Genomic DNA, 27,975 nt, shown 5'->3' with positions numbered 1-27,975 from the left:
CGTGTTAGCCTTAGCATGTAATATATTTTTGTGTTTTTTTTTTAAAAAATTCTACAGCATTGAGATAATCCTGATTCACAAATACCAAGTTATAAGTAGTAGTATTTTTAATAGCTCACCTTCAATCTCGAGATACTCAAGTTAAATTGATCTAGATGCTTGAATTGAACTTTTTGCATCAAAGTTCACTTACTAATAATAGCAAATATTCACATGCCTTATGAAAGTATAAAAGTCAGATGAGCACACAAACTTGAGCAAGTGCTAAAGCTCTATCACCACTGTTGTCACAAGGCAGATGCTAGAATTTCACTTTTTATTATACAGCTTAACAGGAGCATACTCTGAGAAGGAGGACCTTGCTTGTTTTGGGGAATGTTACTTCTGTGATTGAATCTTTGTAGCTTTGCAGATGGCTGGAGGGTGAAGAGATTTACCTGGAAGCAATTATATACTTAGTTCGTAGAATATAAGGAAGATTAACTGAAATAATGCTGGGAAGATCCTTAACATACTGCTCAGTGCTTAGTAAATGATAATGGTTATTTTCAACATTTAATAAATAATTGACTTAATTGGATTAGGTTGAGGGTCATAGGAGAGCAGCTATTTGAGGTAGAAGCCACATTCAGCATTAAGAAGATAAAGCCTTGTGGAAGAGCAGAGACGTAAATAAGAAAACACCTACATTCAAATCCTGTCTGCTACAGCATGGCTATTTTTAACCTAATGAATCCCAGATTCCTAATATATAAAATAGGGATAATATTTAATCTATTTACAGATTGTTTTGAGAGAAGTAGTACAGGATAATATTTGACATGTAGTAGGTATTAATAAACAATAGCTACTAAAGAAGCAGCTAAGGCCAGAAACAGGTTAGCCTTGTCTACCTTCAGCTGGGTCAGGAGGAATAGATAATGCTACAGTGACGCAAAGAAAGATGGTTCTGCTTGGATGACTTAAGAAAATCTTTCTAACTGGTTTTATTCTTGGAAGAGTTGCCTAAAGATACATAATTATATTGACATCCTCAGTAATTTTCTTGGGTTTCCCAGGTGGCTCAGTGGTAAAGAATCCACCTGCCAATGCAGGAGACTCAAGTTTGATTCCTGGATCAGGAAGATCCCGTGGAGAAGGAAATGGCAACTCACTCCAATATTCTTGCCTGGAAAAATCCCATGGTCAGAGGAGCCTGATGGGCTACAGTCCATGGGGTCACAAAGGGTCGGACACGACTGAGCACACATGCATGCATCTTCACCAGTAATCTTTCTTGGCCTGTTCTCTTAAATTTTTAGTATTGTGCCACATCTTTTTTTTTTTCCATACCCCTGCATTTATTTGGTACCTTTTGTATCAGTAAAGATAAGGGACTGCTAAGGGATGGTACCTTTTGTATCAGTAAAGATAAGGGACTGCTAAGGGAGTAAGCAACCTGAAAACAGTAGCTGATTATAGATGCTAATGTAAATTCCTATAGCTTATAGTCTGTATTGCTCGTGTGGTAGGGGAGAAAGTAAGAAAGCTCTAAGACTACTTGTGAATGGCTGTGAAAGTACAGCTTTAGATATACAGGCTACTTGTAAGGTTTTGGCCAAATCAAAAACATCCTCTCCAATTTGATGTGCCAGGGAGGAAACACTTGGTTTGGAGAGATGAAGAGCTTTATTTTGGACTTCATGTGAGAGTTCCTTTTGTCTACAGTAATCCAAAAAATTGTATAGCTGTCTTGTAAAAATACATTTATGTAGTAGGATAAATCTTTATATAGTTATGTGGCATCTTCTAATCTTTTCGTGGTAAACAGAAAAATGTAAAATGAATTTTATTCAAGCAACGGCAAACTGACGTTTAAATTTGTCTTTTTTTCCTCTCCTGCTCCTTTTTGGTTAAATAGGATAAGTTCTGAACGTCGAAAAGAGAAGTCTAGAGATGCAGCCAGATCTCGTCGAAGTAAAGAGTCTGAAGTTTTTTATGAGCTTGCTCATCAGTTGCCACTCCCCCATAATGTAAGCTCGCATCTTGATAAGGCTTCTGTTATGAGGCTTACCATCAGCTATTTGCGTGTGAGGAAACTTCTGGATGCTGGTGAGTTGTTTTACAAGGACATGATAGGTCTAAAAATTAGAAATCAAAAGTAATTGGAAATTACTTTTAGAAGGTGGTCATACTCTCACTTCTTTAACATAACATGATATCCTTTTTATTACCTGCTTTTAAAGCTTCAGTCAAGAATGTTAAGATATTGGCCTCCCTCCCCCTCTTTTACTCTTGCCATACTTACCTACCTACCTATATTTATCTTACTTTTAATGACATGACCCTTCTCTTTTCAGTGGTTTGCCTTGCTTCATTACTTTAAATAATCATGAAAAGCAGCTGGCAAATCTAAATTTAGTCTCTGTTCCTATCATTTAAGTATAAAATTTTAACCATTTTTTCTTCTTGTGCCTTTTTTAGGTGATTTGGATATTGAAGATGAAATGAAGGCACAGATGAATTGCTTTTATTTGAAAGCCTTGGATGGTTTTGTTATGGTTCTCACAGATGATGGTGACATGATTTACATTTCTGATAATGTGAACAAATACATGGGATTAACTCAGGTAAAATGCCCACATATTAAGAGCTGTTCTGTATGTGTTTATGATTTTGTTATAGATCTAACTTTTTAAATGTTTTTATTTTTACAGTTTGAACTAACTGGACACAGTGTGTTTGATTTTACTCATCCATGTGACCATGAGGAAATGAGAGAAATGCTTACACACAGAAATGGTGAGAAGAAAAGTTTTTTGTTTGATTTATTATGACAGGTGATTTTACTTGATTGGATACTATCACTAATCTTAAAATTTTGCTATTGTACTAACCTAAGGCAAAACTTCATTTCATGCTTAATAAAATGTTACTGTTCTTTGTTATATCTGTTATTCTATTTTTTAGGAATTTCATAAAAATACCTACGTTTTGAAAAAAGCCCATCTAATTCTGTAAATAATTATAGAGATATAAGACTTGATAAAATAAAATGGAAAAATAAATAAAAATCAGGACCAAGTAACATTAAGGCAAGGAAGTCAGTCATACAAATAATAGGATTTTACATAGTTTAATATTAAAGTTAAGGTGCCAGTTTGGGTTCAAGCTTCTGAATGCCCAAGAAAAAGTTCACCAAATTTTAAAACATAACTGCTAATTTGACCCCTTAGATTGTTCATAATAATTGAAGACTATATAGTTCAGTTACGAAGTATTATATTACGGATGCCCTTGCGTTTTTTGTTGTTGTTGTTGCGTTGCTAAGTCGTGTCCAACTCTTTGTGACCCTATGGATTGCAGCACTCCAGATTGTCTCTCACTATCTCCCTGAGTTTGCTCCAACTTGTGTCCATTGAGTCAGTGATGCCATCCAACCATCTTATTCTCTGTTGTCCCCTTCTCCTCCTGCCTTCTATCCTTTCCAACATCACAGTCTTTTCCAATGAGTATGCTCTTCGCATCGGGTGGCCAAAGTATTGGAGCTTCAGCATTAGTTCTTCCAGTGAATATTCAGGGTTGATTTCCTTTAGGATTGACTGGCTTGACCTCCTTGCTGTCCAAGAGACTCTCAAGAATCTTCTCCAGCACGACAGTTCAAAAGCATCAATTCTTCGACACTCAGTCTTCTTTATGGTCCAACTCGCACATCTTTACATGACTACTGGAAAAACCATAGCTTTGACTATATGGACTTTGGTCGACAAAGTGATGTCTTTGCTTTTTAATATGCTGTGTAAGTTTGTCATAGCTTTCCTTCCAAGAAACAGGCATCTTCTAATTTCACGCCTGCAGTTATTGTCCACAGTGATTTTGCAGCCCAAGAAGAGAAAATCAGTCACTGTTTCCACCTTTTCCCCTTCTATTTGCCATGAAGTGATGGGTCTGGATGCCATGATCTTAATTTTTAGAATGTTGAGTTTTTAAGCCAGCCTTTTCATTTTCCTCTTTCACCCTCATCAAGACTCTCTTTAGTTCTTCTTCACTTTCTGCCATTAGAGTGGTATCATCTACGTATCTGAGGTTGTTGGTATTTCTCCCAGCAGTCTTGATTCCAGTTTGTGATTCATCAAGCCTGGCATTTCACATGATGTACTCTGCATATAAGTTAAATAAATAGGGTGACAATATACAGCCTTGAGGTATTCCTTTCCCAATTTTGAACCAGTCAGTTCTTCCATGTAAGGTTCTAACTTGCTTCTTGATCTGCATACAGGTTTCTCAGGAGACAGGTAAGATGATCTGGTATTCCCATCTCTTTAAAAAAGACCTACTAGGACCTTTAACTTTTAGGAATGAATTGTTAAAAATAATCAAATGTTCCAAGACTTGGGAAAAAAGTACTTTGTGCATTACAAATCTTAGCAAATAAAGTCTTTTCATAACTGTGCCTTAAGCAGAGTATATGGATCATAATTTGATCTTTCTTTCACGACTCAAAGTTACCACACTGAAAATTTGTCACTGTGCTCTGCAGTTGTTCTTTGTAGGTCTCCCATTTAAGTATGTTTGTTTGTTTCTACATTAAACCTCATTGATTATTGTCAGTCTTTTTTTATGGTTTTCATTTTAACCTCATCTCATTTCTACTCAAAGTTAACTTTTATTTAGAGATTATCTGTGCCAGGACACTGTTTTCTGCATTTTTTTGTGTGTGCTTTTACTCCTTTAAAAACCCTATGAAGTTAAAATTTCTATTCTACGAAGGAAACTGAGTTACAGAGTTACTGAGTAACTTGCCAAAGATTATTTGGTTACCACAGTGAGGATTAAACTAAGGTAGAGTGGTTCAAGTCCATACTCCTTAGTACTTTAGAGCTCTTTCCATGTTCGCCAACTCTCAATATGTTCCTACTGCCATTTCTTACCTTGGAGCCCTCTTCTTTTAATTTCATGTTGTGTATTTACTGTGAACTTGGAAAAGCAACTGCATACTTTTTAGAATTTTGTGTAAAGGAGGAGTAAATATACTCTGAGCAAAGACTTAAGTGGATTGTTGATGAGTTTAATATTTCTAGTGTTTCTACTTTGACGTTGTATTGGCAACTTATTGCTTCCCTTGGTCTAGACTATAAATGCATAGATATTTGGAAGTCTTATTTTGGTTTGGTGATGATGTTAATGCATTATTCTAAATCAGATCTAGTCTACTTATTAGAGCTTAGATGTATGTTTTTAACCAAATGCTTTTGTTAAAGCACATGTACTACTCTTATTGTAATAGATTTGTGATTTAATTATGAACTTAAAAAAATAATTCCTAATGGTGGTTAGTGAATTTCTGATATTTTGTTGGGAAACAAAGATGCAGATTTTCACTTTTAGCAAAGTAGGGCTGCTACAGTACAGTACATTTTAATGATACACTAAGAGCCTATGGTATGCTTATACAGCATAGTCCTATTTCATTTAAATTCTAAATAGAATTTAGAGTTCATTAAATTATTGTAAAGTATTTATTTTTATAGAGCTGAAAACTTAGTTGTTTAAAAAATTTTTTATTAAGAAAATGCTAGTAGTTTTCACTTACCTTAGTGTTAAATTTATCTTCATGTCCCAGTTGAAACGCTTTAGGTTTCCATCGGGCAGTCTAATTCAAGTTTAGATTATGAAGGACTGAAAATACCTTAGAGACTTTACATGTGGATCTCTGCTGCTACCACAAGGACCCTTTCCCTGCCCCTCTCCCCCCGCCCCAACCCACCCCATACACACACTCCTATTCCATCACCAAGGCCATTATCATTCTTGTCCCATCTTTTTAACATTCACTTTCAGTTGCTTCTAGGGAGGGCAAATTCAGTCCTATTTAAGTAAACCTGAATCACTTGTATCAGCACCAAGACTGTCCCAACTTGCCTATGTTCCATAATTCTGAGTATGAACTAGAACTCTTCTTTCTCCAGAGTCCAGTATTTCTAGCTATGCAAGCCTAAATTTAAATGTATTCTTTTTGACTTGACTCTTTCAATATACTAGCCTTAAAATCTCCAGATCTTTTTTTTAAGTTCTCTTTTCCCTTATTTCCATTAATCTTCCAAGTTTTTATAGATTCTACCTCTTTATTTGTCTTTTGTCACCCTTTTTTTCACTTCTACTGCCTGCTGCTCAGCCCCCCGTTACCATCATTATATTCTAACACACATATATTGCTGCTATATTAATGTTCCTTAGGTTGCTATTTTGCTTCCCAACTCAAAATTTTGGGGAAGCTGCATTTGTTGTATATTTAAGACTGATGTAATTGTGACACCCATGGCCCTCTCTAGTTATAGCCCTAACCATCCCTTCTAATTTTGATTACTCTTCTGTATGTACTTTATATTAGAGTCAAACTGAATTATGCACACTGTTCCCCAAATGTGTGATGTTTTTTCTCACCTCTATATTTTTCACTCTTCCTTCTGCCCAAATGTTGTTACTCATCTCTACTTACTGAAATTCTAATGTCTCTTTTTCTGAGAAGGACTTTTTGATTTCCCCTTGACTTAAAGTTATCTCTTGATCTCTCTTTGTACTTTTATAAAGTGTTCTTGTAAGTCTTGAGCATTTACTTTACATTGTGTTATTGTCACTGACCTCACTATATCTACTCAATTTTTAACTTCTTCAAGACAGGCATTGTGTCTTGTTCATCTTTATACTGCCTGAGATATCCAGTCCAGATCCTGAATAATAAATATTTGAATGAAGTACTTGGCTTGAATCAGACTGATCAATGAAGAGAGGAAATCAAGTTGCTCTTTGTTAGTTGAGTGTAATCTCATTTTATTAGTTATTGAGGCTTAGAATGGGAGTAAATACACTTCAGGTTGTTTAATTCTAACTTTGCTTTGAAAAATCATTCAATATGTTTTTTTCCCCCTAGTAACAAAGTAGAGATAATTTCCTCCTTGCTTTACAGGAAGATTTTAGAAAAATCAGATATATAAAAATGTTATTTGGTATTAAAAAGAAATTTTATATTTTAAAAGTTCTATAAATATACAGAATGTTATAAATTGAGCTAACACATCTAGTAAAAGTTTGGAGGAGTTTGCTTAAGTTCTTTTTTTGGGGGCGGGGGTGTGCTTTATGCACTGATAACACAGTTAGGGAGCAAATTCATACCATGTTTATATTTCTTTGTAATCTGACCAACTCTACTGGCTTGAATGTGCAATGATTAAGTGTTATTCTCATCTCGCCATCTCAGGGAATCACTGCTATTGTGAACCCGTTACTTACTACAAGTGCATTAAATCCCTTGGATGTATTGGAGTGAGCAAAGCAGGTGTGACGCATTGTTCTCATATTGAGATTTTCCATTGAATAGCACCTAGGTACTGGGCACTGTGCTACTTCTGCTGTAACAAATTTGTGTATTTAATTATGTTTTTAAATTTTATTTCATGTTTTCATTAGGCCTTGTGAAAAAGGGTAAAGAGCAAAATACACAGCGGAGCTTTTTTCTCAGAATGAAGTGTACCCTAACTAGCCGGGGGAGAACTATGAACATAAAATCTGCAACATGGAAAGTAAGTATAAAAATGATCTGTGAATGCAGCTGATTTCTAGATAAATTAATGCATCTTGACATTACTAGTATTAAGACAGCATTAGAACTGTGAGGGAAAACTTATTGTTCCTTTGTGTTTATAGATTTGATATCCAAAAAAGTTTAGTAATTCATCAGTTAAGAGGCATGAACTTAAGTTATGTGCACATTTGGCTTTGCCAACTACCCAGTGTTTGAATCTTGATACACATTAATATTTTATTTATTGTTGTATCATTTCTTTGCTCAGTTTTGAAACATCATCATCAGAGCAAGAAATAACCATCAAACAGGTATAGTGGCCAGATAAATGAAAAACAAGCTCAGATTTGTATGAAGGGAAATTTTTCCAAAGACTAATCTTAAGGTACCTGAAGAGTAGGTCATGGGTGGTAGTGTAGAGAAAAACACTGATTTTCAAAAATATAGTGATCTACTAATGATAGGAAATTTTATCAAAGCTTACTTGCCATGTCAGACTCAACTGTCTCTGCGTTTTGTTTTTTACTAGCATAAGTTTTTTTTATAAAACTGCTTTGTTTTTCTTCATACTCAGGTACTTCACTGCACAGGCCATATTCATGTATACGATACCAACAGTAACCAATCTCAGTGTGGGTATAAGAAACCACCGATGACATGCTTGGTGCTGATTTGTGAACCCATTCCTCATCCATCAAATATTGAAATTCCTTTAGACAGCAAGACTTTTCTCAGTCGTCACAGTCTGGATATGAAATTTTCTTATTGTGATGAAAGGTAAGTGAAAATATAACTTGAAATTTTTAATTAGTCCACAAAATTGTTTTAACTGTTGACTATAGTGAAGACTGAAAGCTGGAAGAAAAATAGACCTCTTTAATAAATCTAGTTCTCTAGTTGTGGTGTGCAGGCTTCCTTCCACTTAAGTTGAATACAATCATACATCCTAGAATTTCGTAAAATTAACTTGACAGATTAATTCAACCACATTTATTGAACATTTACTGTGTACCATGCATACTTACTCTAGCAGGTGCTATCCGGTGATTATTAAGATGAGGTTTTTTTCCTTTAGGTATTCTAATTTATTTAAAGAAAAAATATATATATATTTCAGAGACATACAATACATAATTTGAGGAAGGATTACTTCTGGTTGTGGACTAGAAAGGAAAGCCTTTGGTCATCTCCTCATCCTACATATTTTTCCTGAGCAGCTTTATCCTTGTTGATGGCGCTGTTTTGTAGATTTCTATCCATAACTATTTCTGTTTAATTGCCAATTTGATATTTTTATCTAGATACATATTCTTCTGTATTATAAACTAAATATTTCCATACCTGATTGAACCACTCCTATCCCAAAACAACTTCAGAAACAGTTTTTCCTCTTACAATACCTGTCATGATTAATATACCAGTGTAGACATATAACTCCAGCAAAAATTGGAAAGTCATCCTTAACTTTTCTTTTGCTCACTGATCTACATTCTGTTTCAAAATCTTAATAGATTTACTATGTATGTCTCCTCCATTCCCTCCTTCCACTCTTGCTTTCCTGCCATTGAGTTCTTCAGCTCATTATTACCTTTGGCTTGAACTGTTGCCATTAAGTCTCCTAACTGCATCTCTGCCAACAGATTTGTGCCCTTTTAATTCATCCAGGTTTCCAAGAAGTGAACTTCCTAATGTGAAAATCAGATCACATCTTGTGAAAATGCCTCATTGCTTCCTTTCATCTTCATACACGAACTTTTGTTTATAAAAAATATTAGAAGGGTAGGAGATTTTTATTTATCAAAAGAAGACATGCGTTTTGAAAAGCTGAAAGAAAAATAGACCTCTTTAATAAATCTAAACTTCTTAGCATGGCAAGGAAAGATATTTATGATCTGGCCCCTGCTGACTTCTCCCCCCAATTTTTTTTTTTTTTTTTTTTTTTTGAGGAGACTTTTATTTTTGACTGTGCTAGGCCTTTGTTGTGGTGCACGGCCTTCTCTAGTTGTGGTATGTAGGCCACAGGCTGTGGCATGTGGGATGTGACCAGGGATCAAACCCGTGTCCCCTGCTTTGGATGGTGAATTCTTTACCATTGGACTACCACGGACGTTCCTGATTTCCCCAAATTAATCAGGAGGATGGGAAGACCCTTCTGATGTGGCCCTTAATATCCTACTTCCAGAGAACTCCACATGCTATTTTGTTGTCTTAGTACAGTGATAGTTTTCTTAACTCCAAACACAAACTTAAAAAAACTACTGTTCCTTATATGTGGTCTGTCATAGCCTTTTTTCTGTTTTGTAATTATTTGCTTGCTTGTCCCATTTTTTACTGTAAAACTGTAACATAGTGGCTGAAGGCATAGGTTTTGTAACTAGACTACTAAATGCTGACTTTGCTGCCTATATCCAGATGATCTTAGACACATTTCTACTTTTCTTTGAGCATCAGTTTGTCACAGTATAATACATGTATTTGTATTATCTTAAAATTGAACATTATACAAGAAAATTGATTTTCAGCCCTATCCTACTGGGCGGGAAAATATGACAAAGCACTGGCTTTGGAATCACATCATTCTTGATTCAATCCTGGCTTGTAGTCCTGGTACCTATAGTGCAGCCTGGGTGTTAGAACTTAGCTGTTTTAAATCTCATCTTCCTTATCTGTTAAATAAGAAAGAAAGAAAAGAAAGGGAAGTCGCTCAGTCATGTCTGACTCTTTGCAACCCCATGGACTGTAGCCCACCAGCCTCCTCTGTCCATGGGATTTTCCAGGCAAGAGTACTGGAGTGGGTTGCCATTTCCTTCTCCAAATAGGGTCATGCTTCAGAAGGCTGTGGTAAAGATTATAAGAGTTCGTTGAGTGCCTAGTGCACATAGTGACTGCTTCACCACTGGGGTTAACTTTAAGAAAAATGAAGACAGAAATGCTAAGAGATATTTTATGGTGTTTGGTGCCAGTATTTATATCAGTGCATGATAGAACAGATATGCCCATCCTTCTTTAGAAACTATTTTTATGTTTTTGAACTCAATATATTAAGTATAGGGGTGGGTTGGGAAGAAAGGAAAGTGATGGAGTTAGAATGATAATGAAAGGGAGTGACATTGCCCTTCTGGTTATATCAGAAAGTTAGCAAAATGGTCGTGATAGAGAGCTAAAAGCAGCTTGCTTAGAGACCAACCAAGTAAGATTTTGAGTCTGACCAGGAGATAGATGTTTTCTGGTTACTCTTTTTAGAACTTCTCACAGCTATACCCATTAAGAACCAACATGGAAAAAATTTTGGAAAAATTTGCTTTCTAGAACTTCTCACAGCTATACCCATTAAGAACCAATGTGGAAAAAATTTTGCTCATTATTGAGGAATTCTAACATATCAGACTTCTTACATCCAAAATATCCCACAAATAACCATTATTTATTGTACTAATTTCCATTTGTAATCATTCAGACATTTGAGTAGCTACTATGTTTGTGGCACAATAACGTATTGAGGTAGAAATGAAGCTTAATATTAAATAGTTCCTGCCCCATAATACTTAGAACAAATGAATTGTGTACTGCATAGTTGGTTTAGATTATAGGTTTATAGTCCATTAAAAACACTTTTTGGTTAAATTTTCCTGATCACTCCTCCCCCTTTGGGTACAAAAAGCTAACGTTAAATTAACTTTACCTTTCTCCCTCAAATATGAATAAAATTGACCTTCTAGGAAACCATGTTGTTATATTTTGACATCCTTTGTCCCTTAGTGATAGAGGTACCTCAACTCAGATTGAGCACTGATTGACATCTGATTAAATCAAAGCTCCTCAACATGATATACAAAAATGAAAGTGAAGTCGCTCAGTCGTGTCTGACTCTTTGCGACCCCATGGACAGTAGCCTACCAGGCTCTGCGATCATGGGATTTTCCAGGCAAGAATACTGGAGTGGGCTGCCATTTCCTTCTCCAGGGAATCTTCCCAACCTAGGGATTGAACCTGGGTCTCCTGTGTTGCAGACAGACGCTTTACCGTCTGAGCCACTAGGGAAGCCAAAAGCTCTCATTAATCTGATTTTCCTGCCTACTTCTGCAGCCTCACCTCCCCACTAGCCTGCCTGTACAATGTCAAGCATTTTCTTTTCTCTGTCTTTGCTTTTAGTGTACTTTCTTCCCCAAATAATTTATTCTCTCTTTGACTGTCTTCTATACCAACTCATAAGTCTCCTATAAGAAGCTGTCCCTCATCCCCATGATTCCTTATCATGGACAGGGGTGGTTCCTCTGATTCCTGCAGTATTACTATCACTGCACCTGCCACATAATTTCTTAAGTAGTATGGTTAAGTGCACCAGAAAATTCACCATAGGTTGAGTTTTTTTTGCCTTTGCATTTTCATATCTAGAACAATGCCAGGCACATATGAGAAAATATTAAGGTTTAAATAATGAAAAAATTTTAATTCCATGAGAATTTTTAAAAATATATAACCCATATAAGACCAATTAAAATTATATTGGTGGCTCAGATGGTAAAGCGTCTGCCTGCAATGTGGGAGTCCTGGGTTCAACCCCTGGGTCAGGAAGATCCCCTGGAGAAGGAAATGGCAACCCACTCCAGTACTCTTGCCTGGAAAATCCCATGGACAGAGGAGCCTGGTAGGCTACAGTTCATGGGATCCCAAAGAGTCGGACACAACTGAGCGACTTCACTATTAAAGCATAATTAGGACTGTTGTGATTTTTTTTTTTTTTTTTAAGCTTTCCTTGTAATGCTGCCACCTAGTGTTGATGTGTTTAGAGATAGCCCTTAATAAACAATTTTGGATTTTGGCTTAGTTTGCTTTCAGTTCAGTTGCTCAGTCGTGTCCGACTCCTTGCGACCCCATGGACTGCAGCACACCAGGCCTCCCTGTCCATTGCCAACTTTTGGAGTTTACTCAAACTCATGTCCATTGGGTTGGTGATGCCATCCAGCTATCTCATCCTCTGTCGTCCCCTTCTCCTCCTACCCTCAATCTTTCCCAGTATCAGGGTCTTTTCAAATGAGTCAGTTCTTCGCATCAGGTGACCAAAGTATTGAAGTTTCGGCTTCAGCATCAGTCCTTCTGATGAATATTCAGGTCTGATCTCCTTTAGGATGGACTGGTTGGATCTCCTTGCAGTCCAAGGTTGAGGTTTTTTTTTTTTTTACAAATAAGCTATTTATCTATTTATTTATTTTGGAATAAACTATGGCAGATCTTTCCTTAAGGTGTGACAACAAACAGTATTACTTTTATACATTTCTTAGGATAAAGATACCTCCCCTGTGTGTTTTCTAGAGTTAGTTGGTTTTTTATACTTTTGTATACAGTATATTACATAACTTTTACTTGAACCTCAGTTAGAAAGTCCTTTGAATTCTAAAGCCTGAGAAATCAAAGAACTTAACTCATCTTTTGCTCCCAGAAGAGGAGAGACTATTTGTGTTAGCATGATACTATTTCTCATGAAATAGGTTCCATTTCAGACTATGGTTAGAGAGATGCATAAAATATAGTCTGTGTCCAGACTGAACTGCTAAGGAACACAATGGGTAACTGAATTACTTTCTAGTTCATTTTCAGTTTGATATCACTGTTTCATCTAAGATGAATTTCTATAATTTTTTGTAATTTCAAAAAGTAAGTACAAGAGCATCTTCCCAAACCAACATAATAAGAATTTATTTAGTTCCCATATTAAAATTTCATCATAGATATTGATCCCCCAAGGTGTGAAGCCTTGCCTAGGAGAACTGTCACATAAAGAATCTGATTTTATACGTATACACACAAAAAGAATCTGGTTTTATGGTAAAAATAATGTTATGGGTTTAGTCTATATTTTAAATTAAATATCATTAACTGCCTTTGAAGCTTTTATCAGCTTTTATCATTTAATTTAGCAGTCCTTCATAACTATTATATTAATTTATTGCCTTATTACCAAAAGTATGTACAATAAAATATGATAAAAGTAGGTAACAAGTTGAGGTGAAGGAGATATAAGGGTTAAGCAGTAGTGTGAACCCTTGGAGCTTAAAGGAATGCATGGTGCTGCATTTAGTATCTGTAGAGTTACTAAAGGTGAGGTATAAGTTTATTCAAACAAAGAAGAATGCTCTTTATTTTTGAAAATTCAATTATCCATAAGATTAATGCATATCAGATACTCTGAAGAAGCAAAATTTTATTCATTAGTTAGTTTATGTCAGTTTTATTCTTACTTATATTTTTTACTTAACAGAATTACAGAATTGATGGGATATGAGCCAGAAGAACTTTTGGGCCGCTCAATTTATGAATATTATCATGCCTTGGACTCTGACCATCTGACCAAAACTCATCATGATAGTAAGTATAGACATTCTAATTATTTAACTGTTGCAATTTCTACTGTTTGGTTGTATATCTGACTTTTTGGTTAAAATTAACCCAATATTCCTAGACCAAACATTTGAATAAACCTCTTCTTAAGTAATCTAGATCATTAAATCTTTGTTTCATATTTGTTATAACTAATACCAGTTAAAGCAGAATCATTTGATAATATATGAAACTACCCTGGCATTTTACAAAGACAAAAAAATATAGACTATTATAGCATCATTTTCAGAACTCATGGCTAAGTATTAAGAACAGTTAACACAAAGAACGCACTCAGAAAATAACTGTTCAATGGATTAATGAATGTGAATATGATCAACATCATGCACAGTTAGTAGAAATAAGTAGCCTTGACATAGATGTAATTCTCAGTTTTACTCATATGAATGTTATTTGAAGACTGTGTGATAAGTAAAACTTTGGAATTTCTCCCTGGCCTGTTTAATCTGTCCCTAAATATGACTTCCCAATGTGATTGGGGATGCCTGAATGTCACTGAGTTAGCATGATTAGCCTTGAACTATAGAATGGGCCTAAGTCTGCATCAGGGTCTCAATACTCAATGATAACATCATCATGTTTATCTAGTACTTCTTCCAAATCAATAATTAAGATTGCCTACATTGCCAGAAGACTTTAGCATGATACCAATTGAAATTCAAATATGCTAGCACAACTATTTGAAGCATCTTTGCTTCTCTGGAAACTATAGCAGGAATTTAAGGAACTGGTAGCAGTGCCACTTTCTTGAATGTTCTCAGTAGAATTAGTTATTCATTCTTTAATATTTCTGATATGTTCAACATGTAAGTTGTTAAAGGAGTTTTAGTCACTGCTGTCCTTCATTCCTGGCTTTCATCTTATTTAAAGTGAAGGTTGGCAAGAAAGGAGTGTATTTGGGGGATTAGAAGAATGGAATAGGTACTTTTTCAGCTATCCTGGGGTGTTTTCACTGTTTCTTAATTTAAACAGTTACAACTGATTAAACATTTCTCTTTTTCTAAAACAGTGATCAACATTCTGCATTTATTCATTCAACTGAAAATTTAAAGTTATTTTCTCTACATGACACTTTTTTCCTTTTCACTCCTAGTGTTTACTAAAGGACAAGTCACAACAGGGCAGTACAGAATGCTTGCCAAAAGAGGTGGATATGTCTGGATAGAAACTCAAGCAACTGTCATATATAACACTAAGAACTCTCAGCCCCAGTGCATTGTATGTGTCAATTATGTTGTGAGGTAAGCTTGGAAAATAAATATTTGGGGGCAGCAAGCAGTAAGTCTTTGAATGCTCTTTTCTTTTATAGAAAAGATTATAAATGATAACTCAATTTTATTTTCACGTTTCTACCCAATTACCGTTTTCAGTATTCTGAGTTTCTAAGCCAGCTATCTTTCACTGATTCCACTAATTACCATCAGTAGCTAGTCATCCCCATCCTTTCTACTCCCATTTAAAAAAAGACCTTGAAAAAAAGACCACATCTCTGATGGATTAGTTTGTTCTAGTCATACAGCTATCATCATAAATTATCTCAAGGCAACTATATTATTTTTATAAAAAGAATTCTGGCCCTGGAATAGTTAGGTTTGTGTCATAGCTTTGTCCCTCATTAATTCCATGACTTAGGGAAATCTCATTTCTCTGAATTTCATCCATTTAGGAGAGATGATAAAACTTACCTCAAAAGGTTAAAATGAGGATTAAGTGAAATTATTTGTGAGATTACTATAAAAGGCTGTATGATGGGACACATGACTCTTGTGTATTCATGAACTCTTAGTGGACTAGCTTGTGAATATTGTGGCTATCAAATTTCAGCTTGTTGACCTCTGTGACACAAACCTCCTCCATTTTAGCAATTACCACTTTGTATTTTAATTGTTTGCACACTACTTTCACATTGGGTTTTACACTGCCTAAAGCAAGGGTTAGATATTTTGAAGTTTGAATCCTCAGTTCATTTAGTAAACACTTAAAGGTTGTTGATTAAAGCAGCAGTGGTTCAGTGGTAAAGAATCTGCTTGTGGATGCAGGAGACCCTAGTTTGATCCCTGGGTCAGGAACATCCCCTGGAAAAGGAAATGGCAATCCACTCCAGGATTCTTTTCTGGGAAATCCCATGGATAGAGGAACCTGTTGGAGTACAGTCCATTGGGTTGCAAAAGGGTCGGACATGACTTGGCAACTAAACAACAACAAAATTAAGCGAAACATGAAGATGGAGCTGTTGTTCATCATCCCTCTTCAACTCTATCCTGTAGGTGGTATCACAGATCATTTTCTTACAACCAAGGAAAAAACAGTGCCCCTCTGCGAAAGGACCTTTGTCATTTATATCTTAATATTCTAGGACCATCCTTAGATCATGCTTCATATATTAGTGTCCAAGAGTTCTGTGTTAATTTCATTCCATTGGGCACAAAAGATCTGTTTATTGTCCTACATGTACTTGACTATTATATTTCTTTGTCACCACCAATCTTCTCAAAGGGATAGCTAAAGTTTCTTAATTGAAATTAATCAAATTTTTGAATTATCTTGTATTGTGAATTTTAATAGGTCTTAATTTCATATTGGGATTTTAAACCCTGAACATGACCAGGTAGGCATGAGAGATGTTTTAAGGCATCATTCCATAAAGCAGAATTTTGAATTTTTTTGAAAGACATTTCAGAGTCCTTCTCCTCCAACATTGTGTCAAGTGGTCATTTAAGAATTACTAATCTCTCTTTTTTAACAGTGGTATTATTCAGCACGACTTGATTTTCTCCCTTCAACAAACAGAATGTGTTCTCAAACCAGTTGAATCTTCAGACATGAAAATGACTCAGCTATTCACCAAAGTTGAATCAGAAGATACAAGCAGTCTCTTTGATAAACTTAAGAAGGAGCCTGATGCTTTAACTTTGCTGGCCCCAGCTGCTGGAGACACAATCATATCTTTAGATTTTGGCAGCAATGGTGGGTCTTTAGTTATTTTGTTAATTGCCTAAACTTTACCATTTGTTGTTGATAATCATTTGGACATTGTGGCCTAGGGCCCTGTGATTTGGAGATGGTGCTTCAGTGTCTTTAGGGCGTCTCTCCTTCCTGCTTCTGACTGCTCTCAGCTGCTCTCTTTCTGCACCCTGCTGCCATGTTTTCTGCACAAGTGGGCAGCTATATGCAGCAGCCATAAGTTGAGCTAAAGAATAAATAAGGAGTTGTACCATAATATCACATATTGAAAAAGAAAACTAATTTCAAACTAGGTTAAACTTTAATGAATAAAAGGTATGAGAAGGTTGGAATGCAGGGGTTTTTATGCTATATAGATTACAGAAGTTGTCAGTAGTGGATTGGTAGGATAACTCAGACTTACAGTTATACCATAGTATCTGCAGACTTTTAGATTAAGTAAAATTTGGTAACATTTTTGTAACTTAAGTCAACTAGACAAACCTTTTGTAAGAGGGGACATAAATTTCTGTATATGTTAAAATCTAGGTAATCTTTAAATTGATTTTTCCCCTACAGACACAGAGACTGATGACCAACAACTTGAGGAAGTTCCATTGTATAACGATGTAATGCTCCCCTCATCTAATGAGAAATTGCAGAATATAAATTTGGCGATGTCTCCATTACCTGCCTCTGAAACTCCAAAGCCACTTAGAAGTAGTGCTGACCCTGCACTCAACCAAGAAGTTGCATTAAAGTTAGAACCAAATCCAGAGTCACTGGAACTTTCTTTTACCATGCCCCAGATTCAAGATCAGCCAGCTAGTCCTTCTGATGGAAGCACCAGACAAAGTTCACCTGAGGTAGGTGTCATAATATAATTAGAAAAGAATAACTTATAGATTTTAATGTTTGGGGATGTATTTGTAAATTTGAACCACGTGTCATAGTTTTGTTTATGTGACTTTTAGCACTTTTAAAATTACTGCAAAAGCTATGCCTACCTTTGACCTCAGTCTCATGTTTCAGGCTCAAAAACAGGAATGTGGGAAGGAGATGCCTTAACATAAGGCAAAAGGTAAAACATACATTGCTCCTCTGTGTATTTAATATATCAGCAGGACAATAAAAGTCTTGAATTTAGACATCCACAGAGGACAATACTGTGTGCTTATGATTGCTCCAAGCCCATTCATATTACCCTTTGAGTTGGAGAATTATCTAGTAGCAAAGGGCTTTGCCCAGTTTAGTACAATTTCCATCACTGTATTGACATTCTGTGTAAGTATTATATGAAAATACCAAGTCTTACCCAGGGTAAAAACTTAATATTAAATTTAAGTTCTGTCTTGATATTAGTTTTCTCATATACAGAATAAAAACAATCTTTAAGGGCTAGCTGGGCCAAGACTGAAGGTATCAAATAGGGCTCTATATCCCAATCTAGACATACTTGATTTCAGAGCTTCTTATGTCTAAAAACATGCTCATGGATGGGGACTAGTAACTCATATTTGAGTATTATGAGTTGATAAATGAGGCTCAAGTAAGCCTTTACAAATGATACATTATTTTACATTAAATATTTATTCATTCAAACTGGCAAGCTAAAAGTAGGAGATCTGACATGTCATAGCCTTTCAGAGAATGTGTCTGTTCTCTGGGGGCTCAGTTTTGTCTAGCACAAAAATGTTGGAGTCATTTTGTTTCTAATCCAACCAAAATAAATCTAACAAAAATGTTAAGATGAGGAAGGCAAAAGTTTATGCTTAGAATATACAGCTATTGTTTTTTGGTTAGAATTCTTGCTGAAAACTAAACTAGTACTACATTCATTAAGGGAAATACAAGTAAAGAACTTCAGTCTGCAGCCCTGTCCCTACTCCAGTCCCCAGATTTGCTGTGCGATTTTTAGGTAGATCACTATAGCAACGTGGCCTCAGTACACAGCTAGATTCCAGTGAGTGTATCATCTAGTTATTGGCCAGCTAGGTACCCTTGGGAGTTGAACTATTAGGTGAGTTTTATTCTTTAGAATAAGCAGATAAACACATCTTTTAATTTTATAAATGATGTTATGTACAGTTAGAAATGATTATACTGACAAAATTATAAGTGTAAGTTCAAAAATTTAATTTCTCACTAGTTAGATAATTTGATAGAAGAGAAGAGTTCTGTTGTGTATTCTCTGAGATCAGGTTTGCAAATTCTAACAACTAGCAAAACATTTATGCAAGCTTCCTCAGAGAAAAGTAAAATATATTAATTCTTTTTACAGCCTAACAGTCCCAGTGAATATTGTTTTGATGTGGATAGTGATATGGTCAATGAATTCAAGTTGGAATTGGTAGAGAAACTTTTTGCTGAAGATACAGAAGCAAAGAATCCATTTTCCACTCAGGTATATAAACTTGTTTATTATATATATTATTATATATATTTTCTATTAAAATTTATTAATTTTTATTCTCAAGTGGCTGTGGGTTTAACTTGTTTTTGCTTCATAAGGTATGGCCATTGTAAAAACTCATGTATCTTATTTTAAAGGACACTGATTTAGACTTGGAGATGTTAGCTCCTTATATCCCAATGGATGATGACTTCCAGTTACGTTCCTTCGATCAGTTGTCACCACTGGAAAACAGTTCTACAAGTCCTCAGAGTGCAAGCACAAATACAGTATTCCAGCCCACTCAAATGCAAGAACCTCCCATAGCCACCGTCACTACCACAGCCACCAGTGATGAATTGAAAACAGTGACAAAAGATGGTATGGAAGACATTAAAATACTGATTGCATTTCCATCTCCTCCCCACGTACCTAAAGAACCTCCTTGTGCCACAACGTCACCATATAGTGATACTGGAAGTCGGACAGCCTCACCCAACAGAGCAGGAAAAGGAGTCATAGAACAGACAGAAAAATCTCATCCAAGAAGCCCTAATGTGTTATCTGTCGCTTTGAGTCAAAGGTACTTATATGTAACATTAAACTTATAGTTTGGTCATTATTCTTAAGGAAATGTGTATGATGGTAAATTATTTTTAAAGATAGCAAACTTTTTCATATTTATACTTCAACGAACATAAAATTGACATACGAATTCTGAACTTAAAACAAGCACTCAAAAAATTGTTTCTAAATTAGCTTGTGTATTACTTTATAGTCACATCACTTATCTAAGTGTAGGAGTAGGAGGGTCTTCTAATACCTCTAAAAATAAAATCCAGCCAGTAAGTTCTATAAAGGTATAAAAGCTGGCCCAGTTTCTTGCAATTGCTTAAATCAGACTAGTTAACTATCCTCTCGGAGCTCTTTTTAAGCTTACCTGAAGAAAAGATAACACACATCCCAACTTAAGTATGTGTGTTAGTTGCCCAGTTGTATCCAACTCTTTCCAACCCCATGGACTGGAGCCCACCAGGCTCCTCTGTCCATGGAATTCTCCAGACAAGAATACTAGAGTGGATAGCCATTTCCTTCTCCAGGGGATCTCCCAACCAGGGACCAAACCCAGGTCTCCTGCATTGCAGGCAGATTCTTTACTATCTGAGCCACCAGGGAAGCCATTCCAACTTAAGGGTATTAATAATTCTCCATTCCAAATTGAACTTGATGGTCTTCAGTCCTCAGCATTCAATACAGATACTTAATAAGCATTTAAAACTTTTGGATGTATAGTTGCAGCTGTATTTATACACACACATATATATATAGTAGATAACTATGTAGTCATATATAACCATATTATAACTATTGCATTTTGTTTTTCATTTATAGAACACTAGCTATATCATAGATTATATAGGTTGGTTTTTGGAGGGTGGTTTGTACTAGGCGTTGGTTGCAGCATGTGGGACCTAGAGATCAAACCCATAGAGTTGGAAATGGATATATTGATAAATACATCCATTGGGTGTGCACAGTCTTAACTCTTAGACCACCAGGGAAGTCCCTAAGTATTAAAATAGGTTTTTAAGAGGTACAATAGGAATCTAAGCATGTTTTATGACATTGCTTCTATGGAGTTAATTTGAGCAAACATATGGACACCACTAAAATTTTAAGTTATAATTTTGGTGTATGATTTGCAATAGGATTTGATGTATTTTAAATTTGAGGCTATAGTCAGAGAAAACGAGTCAGTGGGGCAGTGTGTGGGGACAGAAACGATTGCTTCTCCACAGTGCCTAGACTGAGATGTTAATAGCAATAGGAAAAAGCACTGCCATAGCCAGAGCTTATGGCTTTTTCTCCTGCCCTGCATCACTACTTTGACCTAGAATGCTAGTAGAGACCTTTTCCCAGAACTTGGAAAAGATCTTGCAACTTAACAAAGAAGTATTCTACATTACTTTTCTACTGTATCACCAACCAACTTTGGAGCTCCTCTGGGCAATGACAGTGTTACTAATATTTAACTCAGTACCTAACATGGAGTACTTGCTTTATAAATGGTTATTGGATGAAGAAAAGAATGAACTTAGCAACAGAATTAGCAATGATCTGTAATTTATAGTTACAGAGATGAGATTTTTCAGTTTTCTAAATAAGAAAACCAAAGTCCAACAAACATCTAGTCAAATTAACAATTTTTTTTTTTTTTTACATTAGTTCCAATACAGTATGCACTAAACACTTTAAGAAACGAATTTACCTTTCAGAACTATATGGAAGCTTTTTCTTTACTACCTCTCTTGGTAATTTGAAAAAATCAAAGTGCTGTATCAAACCAGACAACTTGAAGTTTTAAAGATCGAAAATAAACTATTAAAAGTACTACTCTAAGATGATATTTACATGATAGACTGAGTTATCCTTAATAAAGATAACATGTATATAAAAATTAAAATATGCCTGTCTATATATATTGAAGGTTTTATAGAATTTTTTAAAAATACAAAACAAGACTGCATGTAGGAGAGCAGTTATAGTAGTACCTCACTTACCCATACGCCATTCTCAACTAGATGAACAGAGCAAGGATCTATTATCATTATGTTGGGGTTCGGGGTAGGGAGCTGGTTCTTGAAAAGACAAAACATATAACAAAATTGATGTACTTGACACATAAAACAGTTCTTTACTGTTTACTATTAATTTTAGTTGCAGATAGTTCAAGTTTGATAACCAGATCAATACTGAGGGCAAAACAGCTTAGTGAGAAGATCACTGGGAAGGAGAGTGGGTATTAGGAGACCTACAGTGTGCTTCCATATTTGCAGCTAATTAGGAACAGAGCAAGTTACCTAACAGGCCTCAATTTTTTCATTTATAAAATATGTATTATATACGTGTATTATCTTGGGGACTAGAGCAAAGCTAAAATGAACTAATGAAGATACAATGTTTTATAAATAGTGAAAGCATTATTCGAATGTGAAACTGATCTTGTATTACAGTAGTCCCAAGAATATGTATGTATTAGGTGGAATGAAAGGCCAATATTTAACTCTTTAACATCAATTTAGTTCTGTTCACTTCTGTTTTATAAATAGGGTAATGAATAGTTTAGGAAATTTTGTTTTAAAAAATAAGCTTTGACTTTTAGGGCAATAAACTTTAGTATAATCAGGAAAACTCTTATGTATAACATTATATATCCCTTAATGTTGGAAAATAGGCATAATATATTTTGTTTAAAAAGCTAACGGGATATTTTTAAAATAAATAAAACAACCATATTTTTTATTAAAAAATTGTTTGCAGAACTACTGCTCCTGAGGAAGAACTAAATCCAAAGATACTAGCTTTGCAGAATGCTCAGAGAAAGCGAAAAATTGAACATGATGGTTCACTTTTTCAAGCAGTAGGAATTGTAAGTGTGACAGCATGTTTGCTTTTCTATTCTAGCTGATGTACTATTTCTGAGTTAGATATATAGGTAACTCTTTATATCTTCCAAATAATAATGGTACATTCTCAGAAGTTACACATTGGTTTCTTTCACTTTGTACATGTTCTTTCTTAAAAGTACAAACATTTAAAGAATACAGTCTCAAAAAATTCCAAACACTAGAGATGTATTTAGAGCAAGTATAGTTCTCCCCTCATTCCACACCATCACTACCAAGTCTCTTTCTCTTCCCTTTTGGTTACTTTCCCTTCTTACCCACAGAACACAGTCAGTGCTAGTATAACCCATACCAATATTTTCAGACCAAATTAACTGGAAAGCATTTTTACATAGTTGTCATATGAGTGGCAAATGAATTCATCACAGCAGTATTAAAAAATAGAATTTAAATAACTGAGAGCAGTCTTTAAGAATCTTGCCTATGTATTGTTAGCAAATTTATACTGATTTCAAAGTCCGTGATTTAAAAAAAAAATTCAACATAGTAAAATTGAAATAATTTTACTGTTTTCAGGGAACATTATTACAGCAACCAGATGATCGTGCAACTACCACATCACTTTCTTGGAAACGTGTAAAAGGATGCAAATCTAGTGAACAAAATGGAATGGAGCAAAAGACAATTATTTTAATACCCTCTGGTTAGTTTACTCTTTCTTCCATTAAATATCACAAAGAGAATTAAAGTATATGAAACTTTTATTTAGGAGCTTTACTCCAAGTGAGAGTGATTTCCATTCCTTACCAGGATTAAAAAGTAAGGTTGCATTTTATTTGATCACTAATAGTTTCCAGATGGAACTCTGAATTATCTTCTTTGATCTGTGTCTGTGTGCTATCAATAATGAATAGAAGCTGAAACTTGTATATTTTAATGCCTTTTTCTAAATTGGTTTAAATCACTCCTCTGTGCCTTCAAGGTCCTTTTAAACAGTTGTGACATAGCACCAGTAATGCTTGTTTGCACTTTCTTGATTACATAATTGTAGTTTTGCCTAACAGACTAAAAACCCTTCTAGAGCTAACTGGCCTTATTTTCCCCAATACCTAGTGTATAGTTGCTGTTTAATAATATTCATTGATTAGATGAATGAATACTTAGATATATATCTCTTTGTTTTTCAGATTTAGCATGTAGACTGCTGGGGCAATCAATGGATGAGAGTGGACTACCACAGCTGACCAGTTATGATTGTGAAGTTAATGCTCCTATACAAGGCAGCAGAAACCTACTGCAGGGTGAAGAATTACTCAGAGCTTTGGATCAAGTTAACTGAGCTTTTTCATAATCTCATTCCTTTTTTTGGACACTGGTGGCTCATTACCTAAAGCAGTCTATTTATATTTTCTATATCTAATTTTAGAAGCCTGGCTACAAATACTGCACAAACTCGGTTAGTTCAATTTTGATCCCCTTTCTACTTAATTTACATTAATGCTCTTTTTTAGTATGTTCTTTAACGCCAGATCACACACAGCACATTTTCGTAGCTCTTCGGTATTTAAACCATTGCATTGCAGTAGCATCATTTTTAAAATGCACCTTTTTATTTATTTATTTTGGGCTAGGGAGTTTGTCCCTTATCGAATTATTTTTAATAAGATGCCAATATAATTTTTTTAAGAAGGCTGTAACCTTTCATCATGATGAGTTTAAAAAATTTTTACTCAGTTTTTCACATTTTACATAAATAATAATGATTTGCCAGCAGTACATGGTAGCCGCAATTGCACAATATATTTTCTTAAAAAAATACCAGCAGTTACTCATGCAATATATTCTGCATTTATAAAACTAGTTTTTAAGAAGAAATTTTTTTTGGCCTATGAAATTATTAAACCTGGAACATGACATTGTTAATCATATAATAATGATTCTTAAATGCTTGTATGATTTATTATTTAAATGGGTAAAGCCATTTACATGATATAGAAAGATATACATATATCTGGAAGGTATGTGGCATTTATTTGGATAAAATTCTCAATTCAGAGAAATGATTTGATGTTTCTGTAGTCACTTTGCCAGCTCAAAAGAAGACAATACCCTATCTGTAGTTGTGGAAGTTTAAGCTAATATTGTGTAATTGATATTAAACCTAAATGTTCTGCCCACCCTGTTGGTATAAAGGTATTTTGAGCAGATTGTGAACAACAAAAAAAATCATGCTTTGTTAGCAAAATTGCCTAGTAATGTTAATTTGCTCAAAATTTGATGTTTGGTTTTATGCACTTTGTCGCTATTAACATCCTTCTGTTTTCATATAGATTTCAATAATTGAGTAATTTTAGAAGCATTATTTTAGAAATATATAGTTGTCACAGTAAACATCTTGTTTTTCTATGTGCATTGTACAAATTTTTCATTCCTTTTGCTCTTTGTGGTTGGATCTTCTAACACTAACTGTATTGTTTTGTTACATCAAATAAACATCTTCTGTGGACCAGGCCCACTTTGACCAGCTTTTATGTTAAAATAATATTTGTTTCAACACATCCAACTCATAAAATTGTTTACTGACAGTTTAAGTATTTTATATTACATTATTCTTGCTATTTCTACATTTACCCTATTGCCATCACTTTAATTTATACTGTGTCCCTAACTGTAATGTTAAATAATAACAAACCATAATATTCCATTGTAAAAAATATGCTTTTAGAAAACTGTCATTTATGAATTTATGGACCTTTAATTTATTAAAGTAAAACAAAATTTTAATGTTTAATATGAATGGGATGAATGAAACAAATCCTTAACATTATAGTTACATAATTTTGTAGGGGTTAGAAGTTCCTTGTAAGATTTCCAATCTATTTTCACTCACAGATGAAGCTATTTAGACCTTGAGTGATAAAGGATTTGTCCAAGCCTTAAGGGTAATAAATGGCAGACCAAAGATTTAAACTTAGGTCTTCTGACTCTTAACATGAAACTAGAAAAACCTTGCTTTGTTTCTGCGTTGATACTGTATGTTTTAAAATTCTTTAATAGTTTTATATTCATTTTCCATTTTAAAAATAGCATTTTTTTAATTGTAAAAGTAATACATTCTCACTTAAAATTTTAAAACTCAGCACAAAAAGATATAACAAACAGTGAATCCTTTCTCCTAAAAGTAACAACAGATTATTTTTATGGATAAATTAAATACATACAGAGCCTTAGGCCCAGTATACTGAGGTTACAGGAACAACCTGAATAAAATTAAGCCACAGACCTTAAGTGTCTGTTTTTAATTTTAGAATGAAGAAAATGTGATTACAATTACATGAAAGTTTGGGAACAAATGTTTACTAAGACTCATATTTCACTGTAAATACTATGATCCAAAGTGCTTCTGAATTTAATTACAGATAGTACTGGAGGTGGTATTTTAGAATAAAGTAGTTGCTTAATATTCCCAGTTGAAATTAAAAAATTCTCATTTTGGTAGCAAATTAAGCTGAAATCTAGAAGTTTATCATTTTCAAGTATTAGTAATGGTCAGATCTGTAATGACCAAGAGTAGGAAAATGACTTTTGGGAGCAAGGGTTTAGATGAGAAAGCCACTTTTAAAGGACAGAGCAGCTGGAAGAAAACAAGTATCCACCCCTCTCATTCAGAAAACAAGCCCCCTGGAGTGCTTGAAGCTGTTTTTTATAGCAGAACCAGTCCTTCCTCCAGCAGTGTACCAGCCTCTTTGAGACCATCACAAATGTCTTTATAATGTCTTCATCCAGTACAGCCCTACCCCAGCAACCATAGATAGACCTGTAATGTCTCCCTTCCTTATGCATGGCTACAGTTTCCCCTTTTCTGATGCTGATGTGACTGAACGACCATAGTGTCATTTTCACATCTGAAGAAAGTATGGCAAAGGAGTTTGGTGTATTTTGTTCATTTGTTCTAAGTTTCACTGTTCACTTTGAAACTGAAAGAGTTCCACAGAGATTCTACCACTGCTGTGTACAAGTTTTAGATTAAGAGTTAAAATTAACCTAATGTCTGTTAGTACTCTGTGCTAAGCTTTTTGCATGTTATCTCACAATCTTCCAAAAAACCCTATGAATTAGGACCTGTATTTCATTTTGTAGATGACAAAAGTCTTGGAGAGGTAGCCTAAGATTCAGAGCCTCTGAGCTGGTGGAGTGCTAGCCAGTCCAGTAAAACCCTACCCCTGTCCCAATTAACTGTTTAAATGGCAAATGTCAATAGAAAGCAATAGGGATGTAGGGAACTGAGGGTGGTAATGCAATCACAGAGGACATCGAGGGGATGTTCTGTGAGAGGAATGGCAAGACAAATGGAAATGAATAAAAGTGTTCTGGTGCTATTTAGTGAGTTTTGAGTTTGAACTAGAGATTCAGGTGTCTGCTTATGGTGACATTAACTCACAGGTAAATGAGGTGGTTTATGAAAAGCACAGTGATAAACTATAAAAGGCCACATGAATATATGGTATAGTTTTGTCAGCGCTATTTGATTTAAAGGCATGCTAGACACATTTGTTTTCTTTAAGCTTGTGTTAACCTCACAACTACCATTTCTAAATTTGGATTTCTCACAATCTTTAAAATACAAAAAAAAAAATGAACTTAAAGTTACAGGGTTTGCTGAAACCTAAGCATTCTAAAAGTTGACATTTCTAATGTAGCAACGTCAAAAACAAGTTGCAACGAATACAAAAAAAAATTTAACAGGGTTTGATTAAATAAAACCTTTGCAAACATGTTAGCTAAAACCAACAAAAGTGTAAAGAGAAAAATGTTACTCGGGTGTTTTTTTAAGTCTGTTACTAACCACTTCGCTCGTATTTCATCCCTTTAAATAGCGCTGAACCTGTTGTCCCAGATCATTTTACAGACAATTAGTTCAATCTGTAGGATCTGAAATAAAATAGTCTCCTTGTAAGACAAAAGCCACACTTTACCACTACCTCCTATGAACACCTTCTGGAGCTTTGTTGTGTTCACACCTTTCCGAGGTTTGGACATAATTTTTATTCTTACCTGTAGTGGAAGGTTTTATCCAAGACGCTGCTCAGACACCCGATCTCCTTGTACTATTTAATTTCTTTTATTCCCTTTTCTTGGCTCCATTCCCGGACGGAGAGGAAAGACAGGTGCCTGAGAGCGGCAGTGATCAGACCCTCAGCGGGGAAAACAGCTAGGATGCGGAAGGGACCGGCTACCCCTTCTGTTTCTAGCGCCCTAGAGCCTACACGATA

General features: G+C 35.0%; 1 protein-coding gene and 1 long non-coding RNA gene across 5 annotated transcripts in view; one reads left to right on the top strand and one right to left on the bottom strand.

Moving 5' to 3' along the window:
• Positions 1-25,213, top strand: part of HIF1A (hypoxia inducible factor 1 subunit alpha) — a 44,254-nt gene extending 19,041 nt beyond the window's left edge. The window contains exons 2-16 of one of the 4 annotated variants that reach the window (XM_025295403.2): positions 1,901-2,091; positions 2,464-2,609; positions 2,697-2,781; positions 7,238-7,315; positions 7,447-7,559; positions 8,136-8,338; positions 13,821-13,927; positions 15,054-15,201; positions 16,707-16,927; positions 17,483-17,769; positions 19,185-19,307; positions 19,454-19,878; positions 22,617-22,725; positions 23,279-23,405; positions 23,890-25,213. In XM_025295403.2, the coding sequence (XP_025151188.1) occupies positions 1,901-2,091; positions 2,464-2,609; positions 2,697-2,781; positions 7,238-7,315; positions 7,447-7,559; positions 8,136-8,338; positions 13,821-13,927; positions 15,054-15,201; positions 16,707-16,927; positions 17,483-17,769; positions 19,185-19,307; positions 19,454-19,878; positions 22,617-22,725; positions 23,279-23,405; positions 23,890-24,041 (2,515 nt within the window). In that variant the 3' untranslated portion in view covers positions 24,042-25,213. Of the gene's footprint in view, positions 1-1,900; positions 2,092-2,463; positions 2,610-2,696; positions 2,782-6,745; positions 6,789-7,237; positions 7,316-7,446; positions 7,560-8,135; positions 8,339-13,820; positions 13,928-15,053; positions 15,202-16,706; positions 16,928-17,482; positions 17,770-19,184; positions 19,308-19,453; positions 19,879-22,616; positions 22,726-23,278; positions 23,406-23,889 lie in introns of those variants that run through there. The other 3 variants (XM_025295405.2, XM_044924892.1, XM_025295406.2) reach the window with 3 other exon arrangements.
• LOC123328010 lies at positions 47-27,975 on the bottom strand. Its single transcript, XR_006542704.1, has 2 exons — positions 27,758-27,975; positions 47-2,120 (listed from the first exon to the last, which is right to left on the bottom strand). It is a non-coding gene; the product is annotated as an uncharacterized LOC123328010 (long non-coding RNA).

The sequence above is a fragment of the Bubalus bubalis genome, chromosome 11 (assembly GCF_019923935.1).
Source record: "Bubalus bubalis isolate 160015118507 breed Murrah chromosome 11, NDDB_SH_1, whole genome shotgun sequence".
NCBI lineage: Eukaryota > Metazoa > Chordata > Mammalia > Artiodactyla > Bovidae > Bubalus > Bubalus bubalis.
Note: the sequence above shows the minus strand (reverse complement) of the source record. Positions and strands in the feature narration are given on the sequence as shown.